The 27,981-nt window shown below is 48.9% G+C and overlaps 9 protein-coding genes across 9 annotated transcripts; 6 read left to right on the top strand and 3 right to left on the bottom strand.

Moving 5' to 3' along the window:
- Nucleotides 1–30: 30 nt before the first annotated feature.
- Nucleotides 31–1,987, bottom strand: BT62DRAFT_1076851 (CoA-transferase family III; the record flags this gene model as incomplete). The annotated part of the gene is made up of 10 exons (XM_043179251.1): nucleotides 1,635–1,987; nucleotides 1,291–1,560; nucleotides 1,162–1,240; nucleotides 955–1,111; nucleotides 739–888; nucleotides 518–687; nucleotides 406–457; nucleotides 317–349; nucleotides 153–260; nucleotides 31–96 (listed from the first exon to the last, which is right to left on the bottom strand). The coding sequence occupies exons 1-10, from the start codon at nucleotides 1,855–1,857 to the stop codon at nucleotides 31–33; spliced, it is 1,308 nt and encodes a 435-aa protein (XP_043039282.1). The 5' UTR covers nucleotides 1,858–1,987.
- A 396-nt stretch (nucleotides 1,988–2,383) lies between these two features.
- BT62DRAFT_1006811 (uncharacterized protein) lies at nucleotides 2,384–4,454 on the top strand (the record flags this gene model as incomplete). The annotated part of the gene is made up of 13 exons (XM_043177278.1): nucleotides 2,384–2,435; nucleotides 2,574–2,613; nucleotides 2,669–2,818; nucleotides 2,881–2,965; nucleotides 3,025–3,077; nucleotides 3,129–3,242; nucleotides 3,292–3,358; nucleotides 3,416–3,505; nucleotides 3,556–3,691; nucleotides 3,745–3,839; nucleotides 3,892–3,900; nucleotides 3,954–4,028; nucleotides 4,080–4,454. 13 exons carry the CDS (start codon nucleotides 2,384–2,386, stop codon nucleotides 4,452–4,454), a joined length of 1,341 nt encoding a protein of 446 aa, XP_043039281.1.
- Nucleotides 4,455–4,850: 396 nt separating this feature from the next.
- Nucleotides 4,851–8,469, top strand: BT62DRAFT_179532 (2-oxoglutarate dehydrogenase complex E1 component mitochondrial precursor). The gene is made up of 10 exons (XM_043179948.1): nucleotides 4,851–5,280; nucleotides 5,334–5,583; nucleotides 5,637–7,476; nucleotides 7,531–7,546; nucleotides 7,597–7,641; nucleotides 7,693–7,852; nucleotides 7,911–8,011; nucleotides 8,063–8,113; nucleotides 8,161–8,301; nucleotides 8,353–8,469. The coding sequence occupies exons 1-10, from the start codon at nucleotides 4,924–4,926 to the stop codon at nucleotides 8,437–8,439; spliced, it is 3,048 nt and encodes a 1,015-aa protein (XP_043039280.1). The 5' UTR covers nucleotides 4,851–4,923; the 3' UTR covers nucleotides 8,440–8,469.
- An 852-nt stretch (nucleotides 8,470–9,321) lies between these two features.
- Nucleotides 9,322–11,163, top strand: BT62DRAFT_932946 (uncharacterized protein). Its single transcript, XM_043186453.1, has one exon. It carries the CDS (start codon nucleotides 9,330–9,332, stop codon nucleotides 10,926–10,928), a length of 1,599 nt encoding a protein of 532 aa, XP_043039279.1. The 5' UTR covers nucleotides 9,322–9,329; the 3' UTR covers nucleotides 10,929–11,163.
- BT62DRAFT_896555 (HIT-like protein) lies at nucleotides 11,006–11,692 on the bottom strand (the record flags this gene model as incomplete). Its single annotated transcript, XM_043183266.1, has 4 exons — nucleotides 11,006–11,182; nucleotides 11,237–11,298; nucleotides 11,354–11,488; nucleotides 11,548–11,692. The coding sequence occupies 4 exons, from the start codon at nucleotides 11,690–11,692 to the stop codon at nucleotides 11,006–11,008; spliced, it is 519 nt and encodes a 172-aa protein (XP_043039278.1).
- A 1,104-nt stretch (nucleotides 11,693–12,796) lies between these two features.
- Nucleotides 12,797–15,242, top strand: BT62DRAFT_932945 (cytochrome P450 oxidoreductase). The gene is made up of 4 exons (XM_043186452.1): nucleotides 12,797–13,002; nucleotides 13,056–13,623; nucleotides 13,674–14,632; nucleotides 14,688–15,242. Exons 1-4 carry the CDS (start codon nucleotides 12,823–12,825, stop codon nucleotides 15,162–15,164), a joined length of 2,184 nt encoding a protein of 727 aa, XP_043039277.1. The 5' UTR covers nucleotides 12,797–12,822; the 3' UTR covers nucleotides 15,165–15,242.
- A 408-nt stretch (nucleotides 15,243–15,650) lies between these two features.
- Nucleotides 15,651–16,627, top strand: BT62DRAFT_932944 (uncharacterized protein). The gene is made up of 2 exons (XM_043186451.1): nucleotides 15,651–15,796; nucleotides 15,859–16,627. The coding sequence occupies exon 2, from the start codon at nucleotides 15,960–15,962 to the stop codon at nucleotides 16,557–16,559; it is 600 nt and encodes a 199-aa protein (XP_043039276.1). The 5' UTR covers nucleotides 15,651–15,796; nucleotides 15,859–15,959; the 3' UTR covers nucleotides 16,560–16,627.
- On the bottom strand, nucleotides 16,556–18,062 carry BT62DRAFT_932943 (SET domain-containing protein). The gene is made up of 6 exons (XM_043186450.1): nucleotides 17,768–18,062; nucleotides 17,665–17,716; nucleotides 17,301–17,608; nucleotides 17,188–17,237; nucleotides 16,867–17,133; nucleotides 16,556–16,805 (listed from the first exon to the last, which is right to left on the bottom strand). The coding sequence occupies exons 1-6, from the start codon at nucleotides 18,008–18,010 to the stop codon at nucleotides 16,643–16,645; spliced, it is 1,083 nt and encodes a 360-aa protein (XP_043039275.1). The 5' UTR covers nucleotides 18,011–18,062; the 3' UTR covers nucleotides 16,556–16,642.
- An 88-nt stretch (nucleotides 18,063–18,150) lies between these two features.
- BT62DRAFT_969553 (uncharacterized protein) lies at nucleotides 18,151–22,786 on the top strand. The gene is made up of 14 exons (XM_043188949.1): nucleotides 18,151–18,399; nucleotides 18,449–18,714; nucleotides 18,765–19,250; nucleotides 19,305–19,425; nucleotides 19,477–19,800; nucleotides 19,849–20,363; nucleotides 20,420–20,467; nucleotides 20,521–20,995; nucleotides 21,051–21,170; nucleotides 21,227–21,380; nucleotides 21,429–21,709; nucleotides 21,765–22,034; nucleotides 22,085–22,193; nucleotides 22,246–22,786. The coding sequence occupies exons 1-14, from the start codon at nucleotides 18,190–18,192 to the stop codon at nucleotides 22,617–22,619; spliced, it is 3,753 nt and encodes a 1,250-aa protein (XP_043039274.1). The 5' UTR covers nucleotides 18,151–18,189; the 3' UTR covers nucleotides 22,620–22,786.
- The last annotated feature ends 5,195 nt before the right edge of the window (nucleotides 22,787–27,981 follow it).

Raw genomic sequence — 27,981 nt, 5'->3', positions numbered from 1 at the left:
TGACTGTAAACAGGTCAACGGAGGGAGTTCCTATACAATGCCCTTTTCTCTGAGCGTCTTGATCTCGTTTTCCGAGTACCCCAACTCTCCCAGGACCTGCCAGCATATGATTTCTCGTGGCGAAAAAGTAGACGACACAAGAGAGAACTCACCTCGTTCGTATGTTGCGAGAGCCATGGGGGTGGCAAGCGAATGGGCATCTTCTCCCCATTGTATGATACGGCCGGTGCGACCAGTTTTATCTTACCTGCGCGTGGGTGCTATGATTCGCGCCGTCAAAACAAGGATACATAGTGCCGAAACGAAGGACACTCACTTCTACCTCCACTGTCACCTTCCTTGCGATCGCCTGCGATGAAATTCAAATGTGAGAAGAGAGACAAACGTGCCGTGTGAATCAAATACCTGCGGATGTTCGAAAGTCTCGCGAATGTTATTGATGGGTCCGTACGGAACACTGGAAGGACACCCTGTCAGTTCAGAGAAGAAAGGTGAAAGCTGTCATTTTCCGTTATACCCGATCCCTTCGAACATTGCCAGCCATTCGTCGCGATTCTTCGTCATGAGGATATCAGTGATTATCCTCACAAGTTCTTCTCTATTCTGAACGCGAACGATGTTGGATGAGAACCTACGATCTTGAGCAAGATCGGGCCGGGAGAGAATCTTGGTACAAAACGACGTGAACTGTAGTAAGAAGTTTAGCTCAAAAGTAAATTATTTGCCAGAGTTACGTGCCTGCCTGTCGTTCCCAGCACCTATCATGATGAAGCCATCTTTGCATGGGAACACCTGGTATGGGACTATCGATGGATGTGCAGTACCGTGCCTAGAGGCTTCCTTGTTGGCGATCAAGTAGTTGGATGCTATGTTTGCCAGCCCTGCGATCTATTTTCACGCAGTTACCGGTTAGTGGAAGGTAATCGATCGGTGGTACTTGTGAACAATTCTGACCTGGGTCTCGAACAAGTTGCAATCTATCCAGACGCCCTTTCCGGTTTGCTGGCGAGATAATAGTGCGGCCATAATTGCACCATGTGCATAAAGACCGGTAGCGATATCGGTGGCTGCTACGCCTACTTTGGACGGCGGACGGTTGGGTTCACCTGTTCTGGACGCAAACTCAAAAGTGAACCAGACACAACAGTAAAAATAACGTACATGTGCATCAGCCCCGCTTCACCTTCAATGATAACATCATAACCCGCCGCTTTTCTATACGGACCGGTCTGTCCATATCCTAAAGGGCAATCAGGGCGCCGACTAAGGCCTGCCGAAACAGCCACCCACCAGTGATTGAAGCATAAACCAACTGTGGATTAATCTCCCTGCAATCCTCCCACCCCAACTTCATTTCCGCGAGTTTTCCAGAAATGAAGTTTTCCACAAGCACATCAGACTGGGCGACGAGCTTATGCAAGATGGCGATGCCCTCTTCCGACTTGAAATTGATCGTGATGGAACGTTTGTTACGATTGACCGCTAGAAAGTAGGCGGATTCGGGAGGAAGGGTTTGATTAGCCGTGGAAAGAAGAGGGGCTGAAGGAGGGTTCCACGTTCCTTGGAAGGGGGAAAGGGGAGGCCAGGAACCCGTCATTGCGGCGAAAGAAATTTCAAGAAACATTAATATTTACTCGTGTCGTCGCCTTTTCCACACTGTTCAACCTTGATCACATCTGCCCCTAAGTCTGCAAGCAGCATGGTCGCTGTGGGGCCGGCAAGCACCCTTGTCAGGTCAAGGATCTTAATACCCTTGAGCGGCGCTGGCATTCCCCCTGCATTACGCTGCTGTGTTTGTAGGAAACGCACTCCGGAACGTGTACAGCGACGACTTGCGAATAACTTGCGGGCAAGCATGTCGTGTCGGTCCGAAGGATCCCGACATATGGCCACATGTCGACTGCGATTATTTCAACTTTCGGAGTTGCCTCTTTCACCCGTGATCCTCACTAAGTCCTCTTCCCTGCACTTTCACGAGTCTCGTCAACGCTAGATGGAACATGGAATTTCAACCACGACGCCACTTTCTGAGATAAGATATCGCACCAATCGCATGCTCTGCTTTTGGGACCTAGTCTGCGACTCTGGCTTCTGCGCATCTTCTTAACTGGTGCTGTGCCCTTGTGTGCCTTCCGAGCCGTGTGCTAAAATTGTAGATGCTCCTTGTTATAGGGGGCAGAGCAGTCCCGCTTTTCTGCATGGGCACTGCTGCAACTGGTCGGTATCATGGACTTTTGGTTTTCTCTCCGTTCAATCTCGTTCGCATGGCGCTGTCTCTCTCTTCTGGTTAGATCCCTCTCGTTCCCATATCTGTGACAGCCTTGTGGAAGCAAAGTTAAGGTTACTGGATCGGCGCGTTCCTAGGTTTTTGGAAATAACATCCATGCGAGGCCGCGACAACCAGTTGACAGCTGTGATCGACCCGCCCTACGAATGTACATGTATACATACTCCGTTTTACGCGTCGGCTTTTATAACTAAATCTATATGAATTTACGGTGGCTCCCTCCCTCTTCCCGCAACAACCCCCTCGTCTCCATATACTGCTCTGTCTCTAAAAATGGGACAGTCAGACGACGGTTTTGTGTTCACAGATGCTGATAACCGTATATCGTGCGTGCACGCTTCGTTTTCCCTTTTATTCGTTCTTGATCTTCATTCCCTCTAGAAACCTGCTATGGGCAGTGACCTCTAGCTTGGGTGCTGGACTCTGCTTTCTGGTGCTATTGGTCATAGCCGTCGTTATGATTCACCCAGTGTCTAGACATCAGCTTGACCGTGTCAGCTTCAGGATAATGATCTACGCACTAATTGCCAAGTGAGTCTTTAGAGTCCTCTCCATCAATGAAATACGCAGTTTTCTGACATGTACGGATATAGTATGGTCTTTGGAATTGCATCTACGGTCAGCGGACTACAGACCTATGATAGCGAAACGTGCAACGTTGCGATGTGGCTGCTGATGGTGAGTGGATAATTTCAATCCAGCGAACATTCCATCCCATGACTGATTCATACACGCAGTTGACACTGGAACTGTCGACTTTCCTGCTGTTCTGCATTGCCTTGAATCTCCAGTACGTATTTTCTGAGCTTCGCGATCATCATGTTTATTTATACTCTGATAGACTAGTTCTCGTTCACGGCGTTCGTGGTCAGGTGATGGAGAAATACTATATCATTGGGAGCATCACGGCCGCAGTCGCCATCACCGTTCCCCCATTCGCGACGAAACAGTATGGGTATGTAATTTTCCGTCTATGTCAGACGAAATGCCAATAGATTTTATAGATGGGATCCAATAAACGATGCGTGTTGGTACACAAGCGATAATATCGCCGTTCGTCTTCGTTGGCAGGTACACATTATATTTTCATTCTCCTTCCAAACAGGCGAAGACTCACAAAATCTGCAGGTTGGCACACAGATATTCTGGAGCTTAGCTAGTGTGGTCGGAGAGTTTTTGACATTTTTCGTCGTACTCGGGTATATGCTTCGACACCAGGTGAAGCACTCTCCAGCATTGTCTGGCCTTGATATTCATAATGTATCAAGGTTCTTCATGGTAATGCGGTCAGAAGTCGTTCACATTCCACAGGCACAAGGTCCCGTGCCCATTCAATAAGCACGACTACTATTAGGGTACCAGCAAATCATGCCAAGACATACCAGACCGTAATTATCCGTATATGTTAGTCATTGTCCTTTGAGGGTCTGCAATTTCAGGCTGATCTCAAGTTGCAGCGCTTTACCCCCTCGCGTCTCTCATCATAAACACTGCAACTGTAGCGTGTGATTTATATGCGTCGACTTCACACAGCACACCAACATCCCAGAGAGTAAGTCCAGGGTATTTTCCTTGTCATGAATAACATTCATTGGCGATAACAGGCATACAATGTACTTTTACTTAGTGAGTCCAGCAAACTCGTGGTCACTGCACCGAAACTTAGTGCAGTGCATCCGCAGACGACTTTTGTTATGGTGGACGAGCGATAGTATATGCAGTACTAGCAGCTACGGATCCGGTAAGTAATTCTACTCCTTCACCTGGCCACCTGCTGATTAAGCCTACGCAGTCATTAATACGGGCTATCAAGTCCTTGTGGAGGCACGCGCGGGGGAAAACGGATAACACGTCAGGCAGCACTAGTAATGGCCCCAAGACGACGACGTCGCATGGACAGATCACAGTGCACATTGAGCTCAGCGAAGTACGGCAACTTGATGACGGTTCAGAGTTGCCTGCGTCGCCTAGTATGATCAAACCGGCTTCTCACTCTTCCGCCTCACTGCCGAAGGATGTAGAAGGGGGCGACCTTGATCATGATAGCGATCCGATGACTACGAGACTCGATGCTATGCGGAGGGCCCAGATAGGACGAGCAATGGAAGTGAGGCAAGACGCACTTGATAGACGTCTTGAAAGGAAGGATTTCAAGAAGCAGATATAAGACGGTGTACCTTGAAGAGAATAGTAGCAGATATATATAATACGGACTGTACATTATAGTTTAGATGTATTTCGAGTATTTATCGGCATAATTATTCAAAAGAGATGAAGCGCTGGCTAAGATGACACGCGTAATAACTTTTAAACGCACGAGTTGAGAATTGAAGAGACATGATTGGCCTTGGTGCCAACGACTATTCCCCGCTAATCATGAAGTGGGGTTACTCCTGGTTACTCAAAAGACATTACAGCAGTATACAAATCGTACTCTTCGGATAAATGGGCTTGCAAGCATCTGAACAGAGGTAGCCTGCCCGGTTCAGGCGCGGAGTAAAAGTGAGCCTTAAAATAGCCGGCCGGTCGGCGATATTCGGGCCACATATGAATGACGTTGCAACTTAACTGTTTACTTCATCCTCGTTTGCCTCGACCTCGACGACGAGCATCGCGGAAGACTAGGCAGTCTCGCAATGCTCTCCAGGCAAGCGCTCCGTCGCTTGCGGGCCTGTCGCCCATCTGTTCTTCCTTTTTATCATTACCATCCCTCCTCGGTTGCCCAAAGGCGTGACTATGCGACTCCATCGCCCTCAACCAATGACCCCTTTGCCAACGGCACCAATTCGTATTATGCCGACGAAATGTACAAGCATTGGAGGCAGGACCCGAAGTCTGTACATGCATCCTGGGACGCGTATTTTTCCGGCATGGACAAGGGTCTGACGAGCGCACAAGCCTTCCATCCGCCTCCCAGTCTGGTGGCTGCTCCAGCTGATGGAGCACCTGCGCTGTATGCTGGCGGCGCGGCAGAGCTTGACGACCATCTCAAGGTACGTGGCAGTTAGACACGTGCAAAGATTGTGTTTCTGATGCTTCATATTAGGTTCAATTGCTCGTTCGTGCCTACCAAGTGCGGGGTCACCATGTGGCTGAACTGGATCCCCTCGGAATTCTCGATGCTGATCTGGCGGACGTTCACCCTCCTGAACTAGAGCTCAGTAGATATGGTTTCACAGAGCGCGATCTGGACAAGGACATCACTCTTGGACCCGGTATTCTCCCTCATTTCGCTACCGAGGACCGGAAAACGATGAAGTTGGATGAGATTATAAAACTTTTGAAGCGGATATACTGTGCGTTTTTTTCTCTAGTCGCGCACTTCTCAGCGACAGATTTTTCTCTGCAGGCGGTGCCGTCGGCATCCAGTATGTGCACATTCCGGACAAAGAAAATTGTGACTGGATTCGTGAACGCGTAGAAATACCCAAACCATGGAATTACACCGTTGAGGAGAAGCGAATGATCCTAGACCGTCTTATCTGGTCAGAATCATTTGAAAAGTTCATCGCGTCTAAATATCCCAACGAGAAGCGATTCGGTCTGGAGGGATGCGAGGCTCTTATTCCCGGTATGAAGGCTCTCATAGATCGGTCAGTGGACCACGGTGTGAAGCACGTCACGCTTGGTATGCCTCACCGTGGAAGATTGAACGTCTTGGCTAATGTCATTCGGAAACCCATCGAGGCTATTTTGAACGAATTCAGTGGTACGGAGGATGATGACTCGCCAGCTGGAGATGTCAAATACCATCTTGGAGCAAACTACGTCAGGCCTACTCCCTCTGGAAAGAAAGTATCGTTATCCCTGGTTGCCAACCCTTCGCATTTGGAGGCTGAGGATCCCGTTGTTCTTGGCAAAACACGCGCTATTCAGCACTTCGAAGGAGATGAGACTACTCACACCACTGCTATGGGTGTTCTTCTTCACGGAGACGCCGCGTTTGCCGGTCAAGGCGTGGTTTACGAAACTATGGGCATGCACAACCTCCCTTGGTACGGTACCGGTGGAACCATCCACTTGATCGTCAACAACCAAATCGGTTTCACCACTGACCCTCGATTCGCCCGCTCTACTCCTTACCCGTCTGATATCGCTAAATCCATCGATGCCCCCATCTTTCACGTGAACGGTGACAATGTGGAGGCAGTAACTTTCGTTTGCCAACTCGCTGCTGACTACCGAGCCAAGTACAAGAAGGATGTTGTCATTGACATTGTCTGCTACAGGCGTTATGGACACAACGAGACTGACCAACCGATGTTCACCCAGCCACGGATGTACAAAGCGATCCAGGAACACCCGTCTCCTCTCACCGTGTACACCAAATTCCTTGTTGGCCGTGGAACGTTCACCGAGAAGGACATTGAGGAACACAAGAAGTGGGTATGGGGCATGCTGGAGAAGTCCTGGTCAGGCGCGAAGGACTACGTGCCTACGAGTAAGGAGTGGCTGTCCGCGTCATGGCAAGGATTCCCATCCCCCAAACAGTTGGCGGACCAGACTTTGCCTACCCGCGTGACCGGCTCCGACGAGGCTACCCTGAAACGCATTGGCAAAGCTATTTCGACCTACCCTGCTGGTTTCACTCCTCATCGCAACCTCGCACGTATCCTTGCCACCCGAGGAAAGACCGTCGAGGAAGGTACGAACATCGATTGGTCTACCGCCGAGGCATTGGCTTTCGGTTCATTGGCTCTGGAGAAGATTCACGTCAGAGTTTCTGGACAAGATGTTGAACGCGGTACATTCTCACAGAGGCATGCTGTCATCCATGATCAGGTCAATGAGTCACAGTACATTCCTCTCAACGATCTTGGTTCATCCCAGGCTCGATTTGTCGTCTGCAACTCGTCCTTATCCGAATACGGTTGCCTTGGATTCGAGCTCGGTTACTCGTTGGTTTCACCCGATGCATTAACCATGTGGGAGGCACAGTTCGGTGACTTTGCCAACAATGCGCAGTGCATTATCGATCAGTTCATTGCTGCTGGTGAGAGAAAGTGGTTGCAAAGGACTGGTTTGGTTATGAGTTTGCCTCATGGATATGATGGTCAGGGACCTGAACACTCTAGTGGAAGGATTGAGCGGTTCTTGCAGCTCTGCGATGACCATCCGAATGTTTTCCCTTCAAAGGAGAAGATTGAAAGGCAGCATCAGGATTGTAACATGCAAGTTGTCTACCCAACGTATGTCCTCTCCACTATCTTCGGTAGATTATCACTAAGCCCTATTTCCCATAGAACTCCTGCCAACTACGTGCGTATATCTTGATCCGACTTCGTATACTGATGCTCATGAATGTACAGTTCCATGTCCTTCGTCGCCAGATTCACCGGGATTTCCGCAAGCCTGTAAGTCTCCTTGTTTACACATCGTGTATAATTCATTTAATCCTTCTCCAGCTCATCGTGTTCTTCTCTAAAAACCTTCTCCGTCACCCTAAAGCTCGCTCTGATTTGGCCGAAATGATTGGCGAAACTAACTTCCAGAGATATATCCCCGACAGCCACCCAGACTGTTTAGTTGCGCCTGAGCATATCAGGAGGCATATCTTGTGTACTGGTACGATTTCCCCTATTTTCTCGCATGAGATGTCATTTGATCATTCTTTATATAATAGGCCAAGTTTACCAAACTTTGGTGGCTGCAAGAGAGGAGCGAGGTATCACCGACATTGCCATTAGCAGAATCGAGCAGATTTCGCCATTCCCCTACGATATGGTTTGTTTTCGCAATCTTCGGAGGGGGGTTTTAGCTGATGGAGCTCTCTAGTTGACCCCTCATCTCGACAAATATCCCAACGCCACTCTCTTGTGGTGTCAGGTACGTATTGTTTGTGACGTTCAACAGCGTGCCTGACTGTTTCATAGGAGGAACCCTTGAATAACGGTGCTTGGAGCTATGTTGGTCCTAGGATCTACACCGCTGCCAGCAAGACCGAGAACCACAAAGGAAAATATCCGTTGTATGCCGGCAGGGATCCTACTAGCTCTGTAGCTACTGGAAGCAAGGTAAGTTTTCTATTGTGACGTAAAGCGAGTGTTTTGCTCACGGATTATTAGACCCAACATAAGAAGGAAATTGAGCAATTCCTTAATACGGCCTTTGATCTCTCCACGACGCATCGGGATACTCACGCATACGACTAATTTTCTTTAATTTTCTTCTTCTATTTTGAAACTTGATAATAATGTAGAATGGAATACGTTCTATTTCAAACTACTGTACTTCCAGAAGATGTATCGGAATAAAACAGAACAATAGGCTTGGACCCACAGGGCATTAACTATGGGAGTGGTGGAGTCGTATACGTAGAGGAGTTGACGCTCGTGCTGGATAGAGAGTAAGTAGTCATCCTTACTGGACGGTGGTAAGTATCGGGTCATTGGCAGTCCGTAAACAATGCGACATGCTATTCCTTCTTCGAAGAACTTTCGATATCCAAAGAAAAAACAGTTCGGAGAGGCCATTGACTGTTTAAAAAATCCAGGATTTCGTCGGGCGTGTATGGGCTTGCGCAGGCCTCTGTCAAGTCGTATGCCTCCTTAAGATGGGCCGTGGTGATGGTTGGGGATCGGGAGACGGCTACATAGCAGGGCACACCAAGACCACCTTTCAACCGTGATGTATGAAGCAGAAAGTATAGAAGAAGACCGGCCATTTGAGAGAGATATTTTGCGATAGTTAATATCTGGTTCGTGTGCTAGAGGAGATGCTCCGATACTGGGTACGTCTGTGATCATAGGGCGCAAGATATAAGTACAGTACTTGTGCAGCAAATCTGTCTAGACCGCGGCGCGTTTCTTTTGCGCCATTTTGGGGACGTACGTGTCTGGCAAAGCTTTTGATGACCGTAATGAACTAGTAGGGAGAACGATTGGACGCGTGTGATTCGGACATTTCCGACTCAGAGTAGTCTCCGCACACGACACAGCACAACAGACGCCCGGACGCCCTCACATCTGTTCTACATCGCGTCAGTTTCTTTGGCAATCTTCGCAAGTATACTTGCTCATTCAGGGAAGACAGACATTACACCATGCATACCATTCAAGGGAAAAGTCTTCGAACCTATTCCTCACCCGTGGCGCCTCTCTTATTCTCGAACGCGTTGCCCTCCGGCTCGGATAGGCCCACTATTCTCAGCTTGATTGCTGATGCCGAAGAAGCACTTCGGGCCTTTGACCAGCAAACCGCCACTGTCCGTGCCAAGTTTGCCCAGTATCTGGACTTTCATCGATCCCTATTAACCCCCATCCGCCTCCTGCCTGAAGATGTTCTTCTCAAAATATTTGAGCATGGATGTGTAGAGGCGCGAAGTACTGCCCTTGACCTCAATAGCATGCCCTGGCTCTTGACTCGCGTCTGCAGTCATTGGCGGTCCCTTGTTCGCTCGACTCCCACGCTGTGGCGATTTTTCCGTGTTGTGGACAGGGATTGCTACAGGTACAAAGAGAGCCGTCAGTTGGAAATCGTGGGTGAATTTCTGCGACTCTCAGGACAGTGTCCTCTCCACATCTCTATGGAGTCTGCGGATGTACCCTTCCTCGATATCCTTATATCTCAAGGAATGCGATGGCACACAGCTACTATACCGCTCATGTCGTATATGCTAGACGACTTACCACCGGCGGCGAACTTTCCCTTGCTTCGTACAGTAACCATCATGGATGAACCGGACGAAGATTCTGACGATTTGACCTCTGAGGTCGACGTCTTCCAACATGCCCCGTTGCTCACAGCTGCTACAATACGCACCGAGAGTAGGAGCATGTTCAAGTTTCATGCTTTGACACACCTGACGGTGTTGTGTCTGGGCAATAACTGGGGTGATGTGGTTCGTCAGCTCAATGCTGTCGCTTCTACCTTGACCCATTGCACTCTGTCGTTTGACGACCAACAGGGTATTTTAGGTCTTCCTCCCTCAACAGATGCCACACTTCCTCACCTGTTGAGTCTCACTGTGCGCGAACCAAAAGATTTTGATGTTTCCAATAAAGACTACTCTCACTTCCTCGGCCATCTTACTCTCCCTTCATTGACTTCGTTTGCATTCCATGCATTTTCACATTACCACAGCATTGCCGAGGCTGTCGTATCATTAATTCGTCGTTCTCAATGCTCCCTTACATCGCTGGAAGTTAACAGCCGGGAGGTGACACCTATACTTAACTTAACCAGCCGTTTGACGCATCTCACCGTAACGTCACGGACCATCGCAAATGGAAACTTGAACTGTCTTGTGTGTTCTAATACCTCCTCGCCTTTAGTCCCGAAGTTGGAGGTCCTCACTCTCGACGTCAGGCCACTAGAATTCGAATATCATTCTACGGCCGAAATCATTTCGAAATACGTCAATCTGATTGTCAACATCATCGAGTCTCGACGTCTAGATGATGTGCAGACGCTGAAAGGTGGTATAAATTGCCTGCGTGTAGTTCGATTTCTTTCGCCAGAACACGGGAACGACTCCTTGATCCAGAATGTTACTGCTAGACTGAAGAAAGAGCAGGAGGAGGGGCTGATCATCGAGCATGTCAGCAGCGAAGTTGACGTTGATGAAGCGTATTTGTCAGCCGGACCTTCAGAAGAAGAAGACTCTTCGTCGTGGACCTCCGATTCAGACAGCAACTGGTAAAAATCAATGATCTGGTCAAAATGTAGATGGTGAGATATCTATTGGCTGTATACTGTCTCCGCCTCTCCTGAGTGCATCTATAGCTTTGCTCTTAAAAGTTGCAGAAGAGACGCAGCATCGTCATCATCCAACTCTTGTCGAGATTCGAACTCCATTTGATGCATCTGGCGCCTCGTTAAAGGAGGTTCGTGTATGGTATTCGGCGGTTTAGACTCCGTAGAGAAAGTGGGGGCCGGAATTATATGGTAGTGTACCTATTCTTGGTTAGAGAGCTGCCACATCATGATCCATGAGGTGTATCCACTCACATGTGGGACTGCTTGTGCATATTCCTGATTGCACACTGCATTCAAAGCGGTGTTGTTTAGAGCTTCCATTGAAATTGTAAGGGCGAAATTCGAACCTGTTTTGATTCAGTTCCATACCTTGTGTCAAAGCATGAGCGACTTTGGTTACGCCCGCGCCCAGTGCGGCGGCAAATTCTGGGGGGAGTTCCGATATGCGCGCATAATGCACCTTTGGAATAACTAGAGTGTGGCCCTTGCGTAGGGGAAGGATATCTTAGGGAAATGGAAGCCTTAGAATAGTCCTGTGTAAAGACTGGATCTGCGATAAGAACCTAGGATGGCGATAATCTTATCATCTTCGTATACGCGTCTGGACGGAGCTTCACCACTGATGATGCGACAGAAAGCGCATTCAGGGTCCGTATGCCAAGCTGAGGGCTTTCTGTCGACGTGTGCTTTGATAAGGAAAGAGGTCATGGTAGAGGGAGGAAGAATGCAAACTTTCGAAGGCAGTCAAGGTTTCGTGGTCATGTGTTCGATCTTTAAAGTTAAACTGAGAGCTCGCTAAGCTTAAATCTTTTATACTCCTTGATCGATACGCGAGCATGAATGTTGTATGAATAGGCTTCTATCATCTTTTGGCGAATTGTACATAACAGAAATTGAATGAAAGTCCATTATACAAGAAACTCGTACGAGACACAAGTTCGAACACGCAAATGTTTGAGAATATTACTTTGAATGTCGGCCAGGACTGGTAAAAGATCTAGAAGCTGATGCGCCCAAAGGTCTGGAATCGCTCTCAATACGTGGAATGCCCTCCGACAAGTCCGCGCACAGCAAAGTCCTGCGACCAACTCGGAAGGTGTGGGAAGACGATGAGCACCACGAAATCACAAGACAGAGGATACCTGTCCGCGACGTCCGCTCCATCGACGGGTTTGACTGAGAGACGGCGAGTCGCTGGACAGACCATATGATAAAATCGTTAAGGGGGGCCATCTGCGGCTGTCATACTCTGGCTACGAGTTGGAGATGAACGGGCGTCAAGGATAAGGGCACCGAAACAGGCGAAACAAGCCGAGAAGATATCTGACACAGCATGCAAAGGAATCAAAAGTGGATCTCGGGACAGATAACGGGAGCAGAGTAGCGTAATACCGAAAGGCGATGTCCGGTTTGCGATCACAGAGGAATTATCTTACGATGCTATACGGTAGTAAGCCATTTCCTAAGGGCCCGTAGCATGAGCTACAAGGAAAGTGAGAAAAATCTAGAATGTTTCGAAGGAAGGGCCAAGAAATTTGGGAGCGACGGGAGCGTGTCCACAGTGAAGTGAATAATGATGGATCTGACCCTGAAGGCAAACCGAAAAGGAAAGGACACTGAGCAAACAACACGCCATTTGGTAAATTCGGAGCCACGTCGAAGCGTGGGGCATTCCTGGGCCTCTTTCTTTTTGACTTCCATCACCGCTGCACCCACGGCTCTTCCTGGGACTATATCTACTCAGGTAACGTCAATCTCGTCCTTGTATCTCTGCCGCCATGGACGTCCAACTCAACACTACAGCCCGCTCTGCAGTGCCGTACTTCCTGGCCGCTAGCATGTCTTCGGCGTCTTCATCCGACGTCTTCATCCTCGTTATTGGTGTCGTCCTCGCTGCGGCCTATCTCTTTCGTGATCAGCTCTTCGCCGTAGCCAAACCGAAAAAAGTTGTAGTGCCAACATCTCCCCAAGCTGGTGATGTCAATCCTAGGGATTTCGCTGCCAAAATGAAGGCGGGGGTATGTGGTCATTGGCTCTTCTCTTACATGATGTATCACCTCAATCACTCTAGAACAAGCGCCTGGTCATCTTCTACGGCTCACAAACCGGTACAGCTGAAGAGTATGCCATCCGTCTAGCCAAAGAAGCAAAAGCCAAGTTCGGTCTCACCTCTCTGGTCTGTGACCCTGAGGAATACGACTTTGAAACACTAGACAGTCTTCCGGAAGGCGCAGCCGCTATCTTCGTCATGGCTAGCTATGGCGAGGGTGAACCCACAGATAACGCCGTCACTCTCTTGCAGAACCTGAGCGAGGATTCTTTCGAGTTCAGCCAGGGTTCTCACAGGTTGGACAATCTCAAATACGTTCTTTTCGGGTTGGGTAACAAGACATACGAGCACTACAACTTGGTCGCGAGACAGGTTGACCAATACTTGACTGGCATGGGCGCCACTCGTATTGGCGAGCGCGGTGAGGGTGATGACGACAAGAGCATGGAGGAGGACTACCTTGAGTGGAAGGACGGTATGTGGGAAGCATTTGCCAAAGCCCTAGGCGTCGAGGAGGGCCAAGGTGGTGATACCGCCGACTTTGCAGTCTCGGAACTGGCATCTCATCCAGAGGAGAAGGTTTACCTCGGTATGGACCTTATTCTCCATTAGTCGCTTCCGCACTGACAGGTTCCTCAGGCGAGCTTTCCGCACGCGCCCTCACTAAGACCAAGGGCATTCATGACGCCAAGAACCCTTACGCCGCTCCAGTCGCTGTTGCACGCGAGCTTTTCTCAGTAACTGGTGAAAGAAACTGCGTTCATGTTGAGCTAAACATCGAGGGTTCAGGCATTACCTATCAGCATGGAGATCATGTCGGTGTATGGCCCACCAACGCCGAAATCGAAGTCGACCGTCTTCTTTGCACTCTTGGTCTTCACGACAAGAAGGACACTGTCATTGGCATAGAATCCCTCGACCCTGCCCTCGCCAAGGTTCCTTTCCCTGTTCCGACTACGTACGCCACTGTCCTTCGTCACTACATTGATATCAGCGCCATGGCCGGTCGTCAGATTCTCGGTTCCCTCTCAAAGTTCGCTCCCACTCCTGAGGCAGAAGCTTTCTTAAAGGAAGTCAACTCTAACAAGGAGACTTACGCGGACGTCGTCGGCAAGGGATGCCTGAAGGTTGGAGAAATTCTCCAGACTGCCGCTGGAAACGACATTACCGCAATTCCCTCTACGAGCAATACTTCCGTTTGGAACATTCCTTTCGACTTGATCGTGTCCTCCATTCCTCGCCTGCAACCCCGGTACTACTCTATTTCTTCTAGCCCCAAGATCAACCCCAACTCCATCCACGTTACTTGCGTTACTCTGAAGTACACGTCGGAGGGTGACAAAGTCCCTACTCGCTGGGTGTATGGTGTTGGTTCCAATTTCTTGTTGAACCTCAAATACGCCGCGAACGGGGAGACAGTTCCGTTGGTTTCGAGTACCGGTATCGCCAATGCGGCTCTCCCTGCTTATGCTATCAATGGCCCCCGTGGTGCTTATCACCAGGAGACCATCTACAAATCACCGATACACGTTCGTCGGTCTACGTTCCGTTTGCCAACCAATCCCAAGAGCCCCGTCATCATGATTGGTCCTGGAACTGTAAGTATTCAACTACCATCGTCCGGCCGTTTCTAATGCGCACTTTCTTTGGCAGGGTGTCGCTCCATTCCGTGGTTTCGTGCAGGAACGTGTTGCTCTTGCTCGCCGTACTCTTGAGAAAAACGGGCCGGATGCTCTCGCTGACTGGGGTAGGATTACGCTGTTCTATGGATGCCGTAAATCGACCGAGGACTTCCTATACAAGGAAGAATGGCCGCAGTACCAAGAAGAACTGAAGGGCAAATTCACGCTTCACTGTTCCTTCTCGCGAGAGAAATACAGGCCCGACGGCAGCAAAATTTACGTGCAGGACCTTATCTGGGAAGACCGCCAGAACATCGCTGATTCTATCATCAATGGAAAGGGATACGTGTATATCTGCGGTGAGGCGAAGAACATGAGCAAGGCTGTCGAGGAGGTTCTGGCCAAAATTTTGGGTGAGGCCAAGGGTGGATTGGCTGAAGTCGAAGGTACGGCGGAAGTAAAGATGCTGAAAGAGCGGTCAAGACTCTTGTTAGATGTCTGGAGTTAAACGGCTAATGGTACACAGGCAGAGGTTGTGTTAATTTCATAGTCATTTATGGCCCGCGATGCCTGCATTATTCTTTTCTAACGACGACATTCTGAAACTCATTATTGTACATTCCACTTATTATTGGGATGCCTTGGATGCATTGACTACATAGAATGGAATAGAATATTATATTCTATACGAACTGCTTATACGAAATTCGACGCGAATTCGGCCCGTGGTGTTTAGTACGCTTTGCTTACTTCCTCCCTTCACCTTCATGCTCCGTGCGGCATCTCGTGCACCGAGGACATTTCCCCTTCGCTCCTTCTCGACCACGCCGTCATGGAAATCAGCCCGACCGCCGTCGTCAGATAGCACGCCACCTCGTCATGAACCCGAATCCTCCGAAGCAGCCAAACAACCTTCGGACCCGTCGTCATCGAAATCGGAACCTCCCATTGCCCTGCAACAAGTTAAAAATCGTCTTCTTGAATGGGCAGATCAGGCTGCTATCATACTGCGCACGAAGGCCGACGATTTCACCGAAACAACGAAATCTAACTTTTCTCAGTTGGGCGCACAGTTGAACAAAGTCACTGGATATGAAGAGATTGAGGTGCTTAAACGTCAGGTGGTAGAACAAGGTGCGTGTAAGTCGTGCGCAAGCTCTGCTCAATATCTCTGCCGCGTTAGCTAACTGGTATTCCTTTAGAGGCACGAATAAAAGCTACGCGACAGGCACGTCGGGACGCAAAACTTGCCTATGACAAAGCCGTGGCACAGCGATCCAATTCCCAACGAGAAGTCAACGACATGCTACAGCGTAAACATACGTGGAACGACAACGACGTCCTCCGGTTTACTGCTGTTGTTAGGGAGGACCACACGATTGAGCATGAGGAGGCCCGAGCAAAAGCCGCTGTAGACGACTCGGAGGCGGCCCTAGACAGGGAGTTTAGCGAGCTCATGCGGGCGATTCTGGGAAGATACCACGAAGAGCAGGTTTGGTCCGATAAAATCCGAAGTGCATCGACATACGGGCAGCTCACGGTTTTAGCGCTCAACTTGTTGGTGTTTATCATGGCCATTCTGTTTGTCGAACCGTGGAAGAGACGGCGGCTGGCACAGACGTTCGAGAAGAAGACGGAGGAGTTGAGTAAGGAGGCGAGGGAGGCCACAGAAGTGGGGTTGGCAGAGATTAGGAAGGAGTTGGAGGAGCAGGTCAGGGTTTTGACAGTGCTTGCAGAGAATACACTTAGATTGGAGAAGGAGAGAGAAGAGGCCTCTAAACGGGAGCGTATGACCACGAAGGTCGTCGAGCCACGTCCTCTGTATTGGGACCAGGCAATCGTCTCGGGCGCGGTTGGCGCATTTGCTGCAGCAGCTTTTGGTTGGCTTTGCTTCAGTCGGTAATGCATCATAATCTACCATACCATCGTATGCTCTGAAACTAAATGTTCACATGTTACAACGTCGTGGAGGGTAGCAAATTTCCATCATGGACCTCCGACTATCAGGTGCTCTCTCGTTCCCCAAGCGTAATGCGCTTCAGGTCTTGCAATTATAGCACCCATGTTAGCCACTTGTTCAGAATCCTGTCCCAGCTCGTACCCATACCATTCGGCAGCAACCGTAGCCCATGCTCGCGCAGCGGAGACACTACAATGAAACGGGTTAAACTTCTACCCCGAGAAAGTATCCCACTTTGCTGTTGACTTACTCAGAGTGTGACAGTGACACCAGGGCAGCATCAGCAAATAATTGCCCACGCTCGCTGTAATACCCTTCTTCATTTGTCGAGGTCCAGATGCGCCGTACAACGTCGATCGCTTCTGTACCGCGGATACTGTGTGTCCCCCATGTTGAAAATAGGCTGTACAACTCGGAGATTGAGTTCAACCGCTCGTCTGATGCTTGAGATTGGAAGGGAGGGAGAGAACAGACGGAACACATGCAGTGAAACCCATAGTGCTTTGAAAGATACTCCCTAACACGGGCTTAGCTCCATTGCAGCAGTCACTTAAGAGCTTGGAAGGTGTACCTTCGTTCTTTCCTGGGTCGCTTTGTATCCGTATACGTCGTTAAAAGCTCCTGCATGCGTGATTCATTGATTTAAAAAATATCTGCTAGTTAGCAAAGGAACTTGTTACGAACCTGGCCCCTGGAAATATTTTGCAAGGCATGTACAACAATTTCGCCTTTTTCTTGACGCCAAGAGTAAACGACATTAAATGCACTGGAGCATCCGTGGTTCAGCCTCGCCATGCGAGGGAATATACCGACACCCTGTCCAACTGCAACGGCATTGGTCTGGAATATAGCCATCGCCACCTCGTCCCGAAATACCTCGGGATCCATGCTCTTGGGAAAGTTGACATAAGAGAGATTGAAAAATGCGTGATAGTCCAGGTCATTCAACGACTGGACACGATGCGAAATCAGAGCAGTAGGTGAATCAGAAGCTGAATATGATCTTCAGATACTGGCACCACTCGGGGCGGAGGAAAGAGATACGGACTGGAATAGGGCACAATGAACAGGGGCTTTTCTTGAATGACCAGTTCACCTCGCTGTGGGCGTCAATTAACCCTTTGCACCGCTAAAAACTTCTCTAGACAGACCTGGATATCCCGAGAGGCGATTACACCTTTACCCCTCCCAGGTAGATCAACTACCTCGAATGGAGGGCTGTTTCTTTGATTAAAATAAACATTGTATACGAGAGCAAGGAAGACAGCAATGACAAGAAATATCAGAGACCACAAGAGCCAAGCCTGAGGCCTGTGGCTCGGAGTCCCCCTAGAGCTGGTCGTCGTATTCCTCTTAATGCCAGGAGACTGCTGGGTACTTTTTTCTCTCGCCATGGCACACAAGATCAAGTGTATCCACAGCCCATGATGGAAGAAAGACGCTGGGTGCACCGAGTTCCCCGATCGCTGCGTTCAAGTTCGCATCATGTGCTGAGTACGTCATAGACATTTGTCAGGCGAATTCATGATCGTGCCGGTTCCGTCGAACACTTGCAAGCTGAACGGAGGCGACGATGAGCCCAACAAGAATCGTATCGACTTTTCATCAACCCTCCGCCGTCGTTTCTTCCTGCAAGTGCCGACTTTCTTCTACTGCTGAGCATCTCGTCGTAGCCAAGCTCAATGCCATCGAGGTCCATTCCACTGAGAGCAGGGGATTGAAGCATGTGTGTACGCTTCAGATCTGGGGCAAGGTTTTGTCAGTGAAGGCGGTACCGATAACCGTACGTTCTACCAATGTAGCTTTATCTCCTCTATTGACCTTCTTTATAGGATTCGGCTCGGTCAAATATTGTAGTCTTGCTTGATCAGCCGGAACCAGAATTGTTGTTCTTATCGTTCTCCGAGAGGGAGCAAAATCTGAAGCTGGATAAGCAGTTGTCACTGTCCGAACGAAGTCCGAGTGTTAGACCAGCCGAGTTCTTCTCGGATATCCTTGTCGACCCATCGGGTCAGTTAGCGGTTGTCAGTTGCTATCAAGGGAAGCTCAAGGTCTTGACGCTTGAGAATGGGTCCTATGTAAAAGACGTCGATGTCTCGTGCGTATCTAAGAATTCTTGTTAGTGTTCATTCGCTTACTTGGAACCAGAATACCCGAGAACAACGTTCTTAGTTTTACACTTCTTCCCTTGCCAGATGAAGAATTCGCGCTGGCAATACTTCATTTGGATAATCATCGTCGACTTCAGCTCTTGGCACGGGACCTGACTGACTGGAGCAGTATACCTGATCTATCTCAAGACCCATCTGTCGTGTTGCACCAGACTATCATTTCATCAGAGGCGTTTCCTTATCCAGAGGACGACATTCCACAGCTAATTCCAGTCTCGACTCCTGAAGGCACTGATATAAATGACGGCATTCTCGTTGTTGGCGGAAGAAAGATTATCTTCTACGCGTTGAATAACGTACAAGCTCAGAAGAAGGTTGAACAGAAGAGGCGAAAATCAGCCGCTATGAAGCAGAGTGGGAACGAAGACCAAATACAGGAGGCCATTGCCAAGGATAAAGAAAGGAACGATAGGATCAGACAAGCGAAAGGGACGGTTTTGTGGCCGTTTGGCGCTGTCACTGCGTAGGGATTCTTTCACTTGGGCTTGGGACGTCCGTATGATAACGTGTGCTTTAGGGTCTCGTCAATTGGAGACGATGCACTCAAATTCTTAATCGGTGACTCTTTCGGACGTCTATGTTTACTGTCCCTGGCAACATTCGATGAGCATGGCCTTGTTCTCATTCCCCTCGGAGAGGTTAGTCCTGATGACGTTACCTAGTAATCCCTCCGTACTAAGGCTTTTTAGACATCATCTCCAAGGACACTTACATACATCACCAACCAGATTGTCTACTTGGGGTCTTTCAAAGGCGACTCCCAGCTTCTTAAAATCCATAATTCACCAGTGTCTTCATCCTCCATAAATATCGCATGCAACATCCCGACGATATCTACGTCTACGCTTGTCACCTCAAGTAAAGGGAAACAAAAGGCCACCGGCGATGAGCTACCTAAAGAGAAAGGGAAGGTGATCAAGAGCGAAGGGTCTTACCTCGAATTGCTTTCATCCTTCAAAAACATTGCGCCTATCGTGGATGCAGTCCTAGTGGACCTGTATGACAGTGGTCATGTTAGTGCTCGCTCATAGCTCACTCCTGTCCTCTCACCCTCTTTGTAGTGCCAAGTTGTGACATGTTCTGGCGGTCAAAATACGGGTTCAGTCAATATCGTCAGAACAGGCCTGGATTTCCAGGAACTCGCTTCAATCGTTGGTCTCACGAATGTGGTCAAGATATGGTCTGTCCGGGATGAATACAAAGAAACCTTGCACACTGGAATAGTTGTTTCGACCTTGGAAGAGACTCATTTCTTGAGGTTCGATTCTTTTTCGACGCTTGTCCTGGAGAATTCTGCCCTGAACGGTTTTGTCACCGATACACCCACGCTTTGTGTCTATAATATAACAGCAAGAGAAGTCGGCACTTCATCTTATAACAGTTCTTCGATGATTGTGCAAGTTGCACCGCGCGGCGTTTTTCTACTGGACAAATTTCTACAAATAGACCACTGGAAGCCGATAGGTGGTGTCGAGATCGTTGCTGCCAGTGTAAACGCCAGCCAGGTTCTCTTGGCGCTCGCAGGAGGCCAGTTACTTACGCTCAAGGTCGACAACAAAAAGCTGGTACAGGTCGTGTAAGTGTCCACATTGGGTTTATTGCCTTTAGTTGACCACTGTTTTCACACATAAGACAAAGCAAGCTATATTTTGCTCAGAATGCGATACCCCCGCAACCGAAGTCAGTCTTAACGATTACTTATAGTCACTTATGAACTGACAATGCAAAACTAGGCATGGCCCCGATACCTATCCACCCTGGTTACCAACGGAGATATCCTGTGTTTCTTGCATTCCTATGAATGAGTCCAAGTACTTCTCCATTCAGGTGGCCGCCGCGTTCTGGCACACCAACCAGATCAAAATATACAACATTGCATCGTCAGGATTCACTTTCCAGTATGAAACCCCCCAGCTTCCTGCCACCGTCCGATCCATCCTCTTTTACAACTTTGGTACTACAGAGAAGAACGGGGATGACTATAGGCCATACCTCCTAGCTGGCCTGGCTAATGGGACTGTGGTGTCGTTCGTGTGGTCAGGGAACCAATTTACCGAGATGAAGCTTGTCGCGTTGGGAAGCGGCCCGGTGGAACTATCTCCCAATAGAATCGGAGACGGGACGCGTGGGGTACTGGCGGTTGCGGACAAAACGATGGTCATTTCATGCCCGAGGGGACGACTACAATATTCGCATATCATCCTCCGGGTCCGTTTCTCTCAGCTCACCGAGATCATAGGAGAAGACTGATACTGTTCCGCAGGATGTGTCCGCGGCTACTTTGCTGAATTCGGATGATTATCCATCGACGCTCATTCTTGCCAATGCCAACGGATTGGCTATAGGAAGAGTCAAAGACCTCGATAAGCTACATATACAATCAGTCAGTGCTTGTTTTTGTGTCGTTCTCCGGATTGATATTGATGCGGCCTGTGACAGATACCTCTCGGGCTTGACAACCCCATAAAAATTGCGCACGTTCCAGCGCTTAGGTGTTTTGGTGTCGTCTGTACTCGTACAGAACCTTTTCGAATTGGTGATGCAGAATCGACGCGAAGTCTCTTCAAATTGCTGGATGAGACGACTTTTAAAGGTGAGTGCTAAGCTCCTCGATCTATTTCGCTGCTTAAATCTACGTCAGTTTTGTGTGAATTCTCCGCCGAAGTTAATGAGACAGTGGTCTCAATGACTACACGAAGCGTGGACGTAAATGACGAGTTGAGGACATTTTTCTGTCTCGGGGCATATATCTACGAACCTGGGGAAAGGGGGCCGACTCGGGGGAGGTTGATCGTCCTCGCGGCAGATAAATCTGGTCCAGAAGCGACACTTTCTTTCGTTACATCTGTTGAGATAAGCGGTTGCCCGTATTCGCTAGCGACGACCACAGGTGGTCTTATAGCTGCCGCGGTCAACTCTTCTGTATGTTACTTCTTCAAGTTGCGTAGCGTCTCCTTTCTTACGAGTTTGGTGGCAGGTATCACTTTATCGCTTAGCGCAGAACGAATCAGAGCCTTCTACTTTCTCCCTATCGAAATTGTCTGTCTGGAACCACAACTACATTGTAGCCAACGTGGTAGCGCGGGGGGAGGATTGCCTCGTAGCATGCGACTGCATACAGTCTGTCTCTTTGCTCCAGATCACGCCGGGACCCAGGTCACGATTGGACATGATTGCGAGGGACTATGAACCACTGTGGCCATTAGCCGTAGAGACGTGTGAAGGGAAGGGAATCATCGGGGCCAGTGTAAGCATTTCTCTTTTCTGGGTAAGTGTTACTTTACGTGTTTTGCTTAGGATGCGTTAAACCTATTTTCGTTCTCATTGGACATGGTACATGCTCGACCTGTTCTTAAACGCGACGGGTTCTACCATGTTGGTGACCTTGTATCTAAGTTCCTTCGAGGTAAACCAAACCGTCTTACTGGTCAGACGATGTGCTGATGATAAACGGCCAGGCTCAATCGCTCCTAAAGATGACAATACATTGGCTTTGGAACCAACACACGTATTCTGTACCAGCTCCGGACGTATTGGGGTTATAGTCGACGTTGGTGACGAGGGGCTTGGGACAAAGCTGAAGAACCTTCAAGTGGATATGGGGCAGGTGATTTCGGGCGTGGGGGGTGTTAGCCATGCTCGTTATCGGGCTCCAAAGAATACAAGGCCGAGACCCGTGGATGAAGCATCGTACGGGTTTGTGGATGGAGACTTTTTGGAGCTGCTACTGATATCAGATCCGAAGACTGATGAAAAGATATTTGATCAAGGTTTAGAGCTGGAGGAGGAGGAGCTGCGAAAGGTGCTCGAGGCATTGCAGAACATGCATTAGATTTTTGGAGGAGACATGTACAATTAAAAGGTCAATTGCATTTTTGGGAAGCCCTGGATCTAGCTACAGGTTGATGAGTCAAGTGATGAGTGCTCCTGGTCTGGAGGGAACAATAGAAGATAAATAGAGTGTGTAAATTATCAGATGCTTAATTATTTTGAGTACATACCCAAGGCATTCCTTTTTTGCCAAATACTGAGGAGCTGATTGTCTCTCACCAGAACCAGAGAGCAAAGGTGGTGCCCATGACAATGCTGCCTGTCAGAGTGATAATTATCCAAAGTGTCATCTATTGCCCTTGCCAGTTTCCTCCTCATTATTCAACAAGCACCTCCAAGCTCACAAGACAATGAGGATCTCATAGCTTATTATCAACAATCCATAGTAATACATAAGTACTTGTCAAATAATCAAATTGTTCTAGAGAAAACCCAGTCATAGATATTCTACATCATAAGCAGATACTCCAGGTCAGTACTATTGACTGTATCAAAGATACACTCCTCAGTGCTTCATTCACAGCTGTATTACTGGCCTGCCTGATTGGACCACTCTTCAATAACAACTCTAATGATTGGAGCATGAGCTGTATACTGAAGGCTTGTTTTGCTAAATCCAAGATTTGATCCTTGAGAAGAGTGTTGGTGAGAGTAGTCCAATTCTTAAAGCTGCTGGCAGTGATGATCTTGGTCCATGCCTTATCAAGCAAGATACACTGATAAATCTTATAGTGTGCATCTTTATACTGGATACAACAACCATCATTATTATAACTGGTATAAAGATGCACATCATAAGATTTGTTAGCACATCTTGCTTGATAAGACACAGATCAAGATCATTGCTGTCAGCAGCTTTAAGGATTGGAGTACTCTCACTGACACTCTTTCCAAAGACCAAATCTTGAATTTAACAAAACAAGCCTTCAATACACAGCTCATGCCCCAATCATTAGAGTTGTTGAAGGGTGATCCAGTCAGACAGGCCAGTAATGCAGCTGTGTTGGAGTTAATGAGGTAGGAGTGTGGACATGGTGAATGAGGAAAAAAGTTTCAGAAGAGAACTGATGCTAGGATAAAATGTCATAACATTAATCTCAGCATTATGGTTGAAAGCTTTGTTATTTACCTAGGATAAAACATCATAACATTACTACATAGGTGATAAGTAAATATGATCAAGGATAGATATGTATAGAAGGTACTCACATCTCAGTGTTATGGTTGAAAGCTGAGATGTGCAGAATGGTGTGACATGCTGAAAAAGAAAGGAATATCAAATAGGTAAGTGAACATGTGTGTATCATACTATTCCTATATCTAACACTCTCCCTTGAAATGTAAATGGTTTGCTTACATGATGCCCAGTGCCTCTGCAAACTTCTTGAATTTTGGATGAGCCAATGGTTTCATGAGAATGTTGGCAACCATGTTATCAGTTGGGCAGTACATCAGTCTGATGTGGCCTTGCTTGATGGTTTGGTGAATGAAATGGTATTGAACTCTAATATGTTTTGTTTGTTCATGGAATACTGAATCCTTGGCAATAGAAAGTGCATTTTGACTATCAGAGAAGAGGATAGTAGGGTTTGTTAGGTAAATAGAAGGATTTGCAACAAAGATAGAGAGCTCTGAGAGAAGTTTGTGAAGCTATATCATGTTCTTCAATGCTGGTGTGAGTCCAATATATTCTGATTCACTGGTGGAGACAGTAACAATTGGTTGCTTTTTCAATGTCCACATAACAGTGTCTTGACCCATGAATAGGATAAATCCAGACATAGACTTTTGCTCAGGCTGGTTGGTGTATGCTGCATCATGATAGCCCTTAGGACTGATGTCAGGATCACTGATTATGAGCTGTTGATTGCATGTACCCTTGAGATAACAGAGGACTTGAAATCCTGCTTTTAGGTGAGTTAAATGTGGGTCTTCCACAAATTGTGATAATGCTGATACCAGATAGCTGATTTCAGAGTGAGATCCAACTGCAACATATATAAGGGACTCTAGCAGCTCACAATAGAGTGCTTTTTTGTGTGGCATAACAGATTCCATGGATATGGAGGGTGAATCTAGATTTAGATCAAGATTCACTTCTATTGGCATTGCAAATGGTGCCATGTCCTGAACTCCAAATTGTTTTGTGATCTGGTCAATGTAGGCTGGCTGTCCAATGCTGATGGTGCACCTTTCCCAGTCCTGAGTGATATGCATCCCCAAGAGCCAATGTATGAGTCTGAGATCAACTAGCTCAAAATGTGAGCCTATTTCTCATTTGAATCAGTCTGATTCATTTTGGGAGTCTGCAATGATGGTGAAATCATCTGTGGCAACTGTGACAATAGTATATTTGGTCTCTGATTTGATCTAGTAAAAAACAGCCTCATCTGCATTGCTGATGGTGAATCTTAATGTTACGATTTTTCCTTTTTCTTTCCCTTTTTCACCCCTATTTAGGCTTAGTCAGAACACGAGACCATGGGAAGGGCTTAGTAAGCACAACTGAGCCGCCTAGATACAATGATGCTTGACAATGCACAATTACCCTTTTATGCACAACAACGATGCTCAAGGGTGACGAGCACCATGGACACAGGTTGACACAATAAGTAGTCATATTATTAGCATTACCTGTACAGTATTTAAGACCGACAGCTCTCACTGGTATACCCCAGCTTCGAGCTAAAGTTTATATTCATACCATCCTACTCTCGAGCCATTCAGTGGCCTTGTGACACACCGAGTTGATAACATCATAAGTGGATTCAGGTGATCCCTCGAAGTGCGAAGGGACATCTGTCTATCACGTGTTGTCTTGTCACGTGTCGCTTGGGCTTAACAATTAGCTCGAAGCTTTCACATCCCCTTTCTCAAGCCCAATTGTGCTGAGAAACCAAATGCCGCCAGTAACAACCGCAGACCTAAATCACGACTTCTTCGAGCTAATAGCTTCCATCATCGGAACATTGCTCGGTCTCTTAGCCATCATCACCCTTTGCCGCGGACGACAATCAGTAGCAGCTTGGATAGTCAGGCACTATCAAGCGTTCCAGCATATTCAACAAATTCTACGAAACGTAACCCTCGATCTCCCTTTCCATGACATCCCCCCCTCCGCCAAAGCGTCCTTCTTCCCGCAAGGGGGACCCGTACCAGAAACCGGGACTAGCGACCCGGATCAGAGGAGCCTTCATGAGGAAGAAGGACCCGAACGACCCCGACAATACAGCGGAGACCGCCACCCTGCGCTCACAGGGTTCCGGAATCCGTGGACGACGAACGTTGCTCAGGAGCCCGCCGAGGTCTCCAACTACATCACTCCGGCCAGCTCCCCCGAGCATTCCGCCTCCCCAATTCCCTCAGGGATTGGAAACCGTGCTCGGGACTCCCTTGATGCCGCTCGGATGGCTACGGGATCCCGCCGAGGTCCCCACACCCCTCAGAACCCCCCCGAAACCCCCACCGAGCCCAACTCCGACCCCAGTCCATCCGTCAGTAGGCTGGGGGTCGACGACCCCCAAGGAAGGGCAATACACCCCGACTATGACAATGCGGATATTGCCATCTCGGCAGCGGGGGATCCCTACCGGCACCTCCACGTGGGAAGCGAGCCCGAGGTCGGGACTGCTAGCGAAAGGGGAAGAGCCACGACAAGAAGAATTATCCAGTGAATATTCCCAGAGTGGGACCTTGCCGTTCTCTTCAATTACGACGAAGCAGTATGGCAGCAGCAGCAGCAGAATCAGAACCGAGAAGAAGAAATCAGGCGAACCCAGGAGGAGCTCGCCGACTATGTCCGAGAAGAGGCCCGAGAGCAATATGAGGCCGCAGAGTATGACAGACAGGGAAGGGAACGAAGAAGGAGAGAGGAGATCGAGAGGATGGGGTCAGCTTCTCCTAGGGAGTATGAGCTCCGTTCCGACAACGGATCTCCCTTTAGAGAACCCAGCTCAGACGACGACCCATGGACGGGACCCGCCAGCATCGTCAGCTGGGACGAAGCAATCAGGCGAGGAAATGCTGAAAGGTCCCGACCTGTCATCCTCGAATATCCCGCCCATACCGACACTATCTCCTCAGATGCCGACTCCGTTCTCGGAGCCTATGGGCTCCGAGTACCCGACAATGCCCACATCTCCGACAGGGCTCTCCAGTGATTCCTGGGTAGCAGGATCACTCAGCAGTTCCTCAATCCCGAGTTCCAGCGACTCTTCAGTGTCTATAGCCGAGAACTGGAGGAGACAAGAGTGCGCGGCGGAACGCGCTATAGCCGACTTAGGAGTCCTCCCATTGCTCGAACAAGTGACCGAGGAGATGACGGGCCAAGCACCCAAGTCAACGGGAGGGTCCCTGACGACCCTTCGACCAGCCGTGCCGTCCATTTACGACCAGCCCGTCAGTTCCCTCCTCAAGGAAGGGGACAGCAGGGACAAGGGCGACGAGGAGGACAGCGAGGACAGTGATGATCCATATCAACGACGACTGGAGCGAGCAGGGGAAGATACTGATGAAGAAGCACTGCGGGAGGAGATTGAAAGAGCCAGGAACAGGGAATACCAGGAGTTATACGAGCAGGGGAGGAATTACTTATGGCGGGACGTGTGCTGGTATGCGATGCCCCTAGGACTTGAATATAGGTACGCGGGAGGAACTGAAAAAGAAAAGGTTTTACAGTATGCCGCAACGGAATACGCATGGAAAGAATATGGGCGGTGGCATCCAGAGGATCTGCTCGTGCCGCTACCCCCATATCGGCCTGTCAACGAATCAACAGCACCGGCACCAATGCCACATACTCCCCCCGTTCAACCGAAACGGGCCGTCTATATCGCCCCCTCCATTCGGAGTCGGGCCGAAGATAGCCCGTCAATCCGAAGTATGGCATCACGGCTTATTCGAACCAGGAACCGACCGGCATGGCAGGCTCCCCAAACCCAGAATCCCTGGACCGGCAGAGGAAGCCGGCTCCTCGGCGGACAACCTCCCCCAGACCAAGCAGAATCAAGCGGGAAGGACCCCATTCGGGATGATCCCGAAGCGGTCCACCTCGGGTTTATGGTGCGGGATGGAGTAATTGTCCGGGTCGTCGAACCAAAGGGAAGCCCAATCGCCGACGACAACTCGCTACACTCATTCCCTGGACCACCGACAGAATGGAAACAACCGCCATTCGACGGGTGGCCTAATCCAATGGGTGCACTCCTGGCCAATGCCAACGTCCTACAATGCCACCCTGATCTTCTTCGAAAGCCCCGCCCCTTTAAAGGGGCATCAGACGACATCGATCGCTTTACAGTGGACTGCAAGCAGTACTTCGAGGTTTATATCGGATACATTGGTACCGACATGAACAAAGTCGC

This window comes from Guyanagaster necrorhizus (genome assembly GCF_019112545.1).
Source record: "Guyanagaster necrorhizus MCA 3950 unplaced genomic scaffold BT62scaffold_14, whole genome shotgun sequence".
Taxonomy (NCBI): domain Eukaryota; kingdom Fungi; phylum Basidiomycota; class Agaricomycetes; order Agaricales; family Physalacriaceae; genus Guyanagaster; species Guyanagaster necrorhizus.
This window is presented reverse-complemented; position numbering and strand designations above follow the sequence as displayed.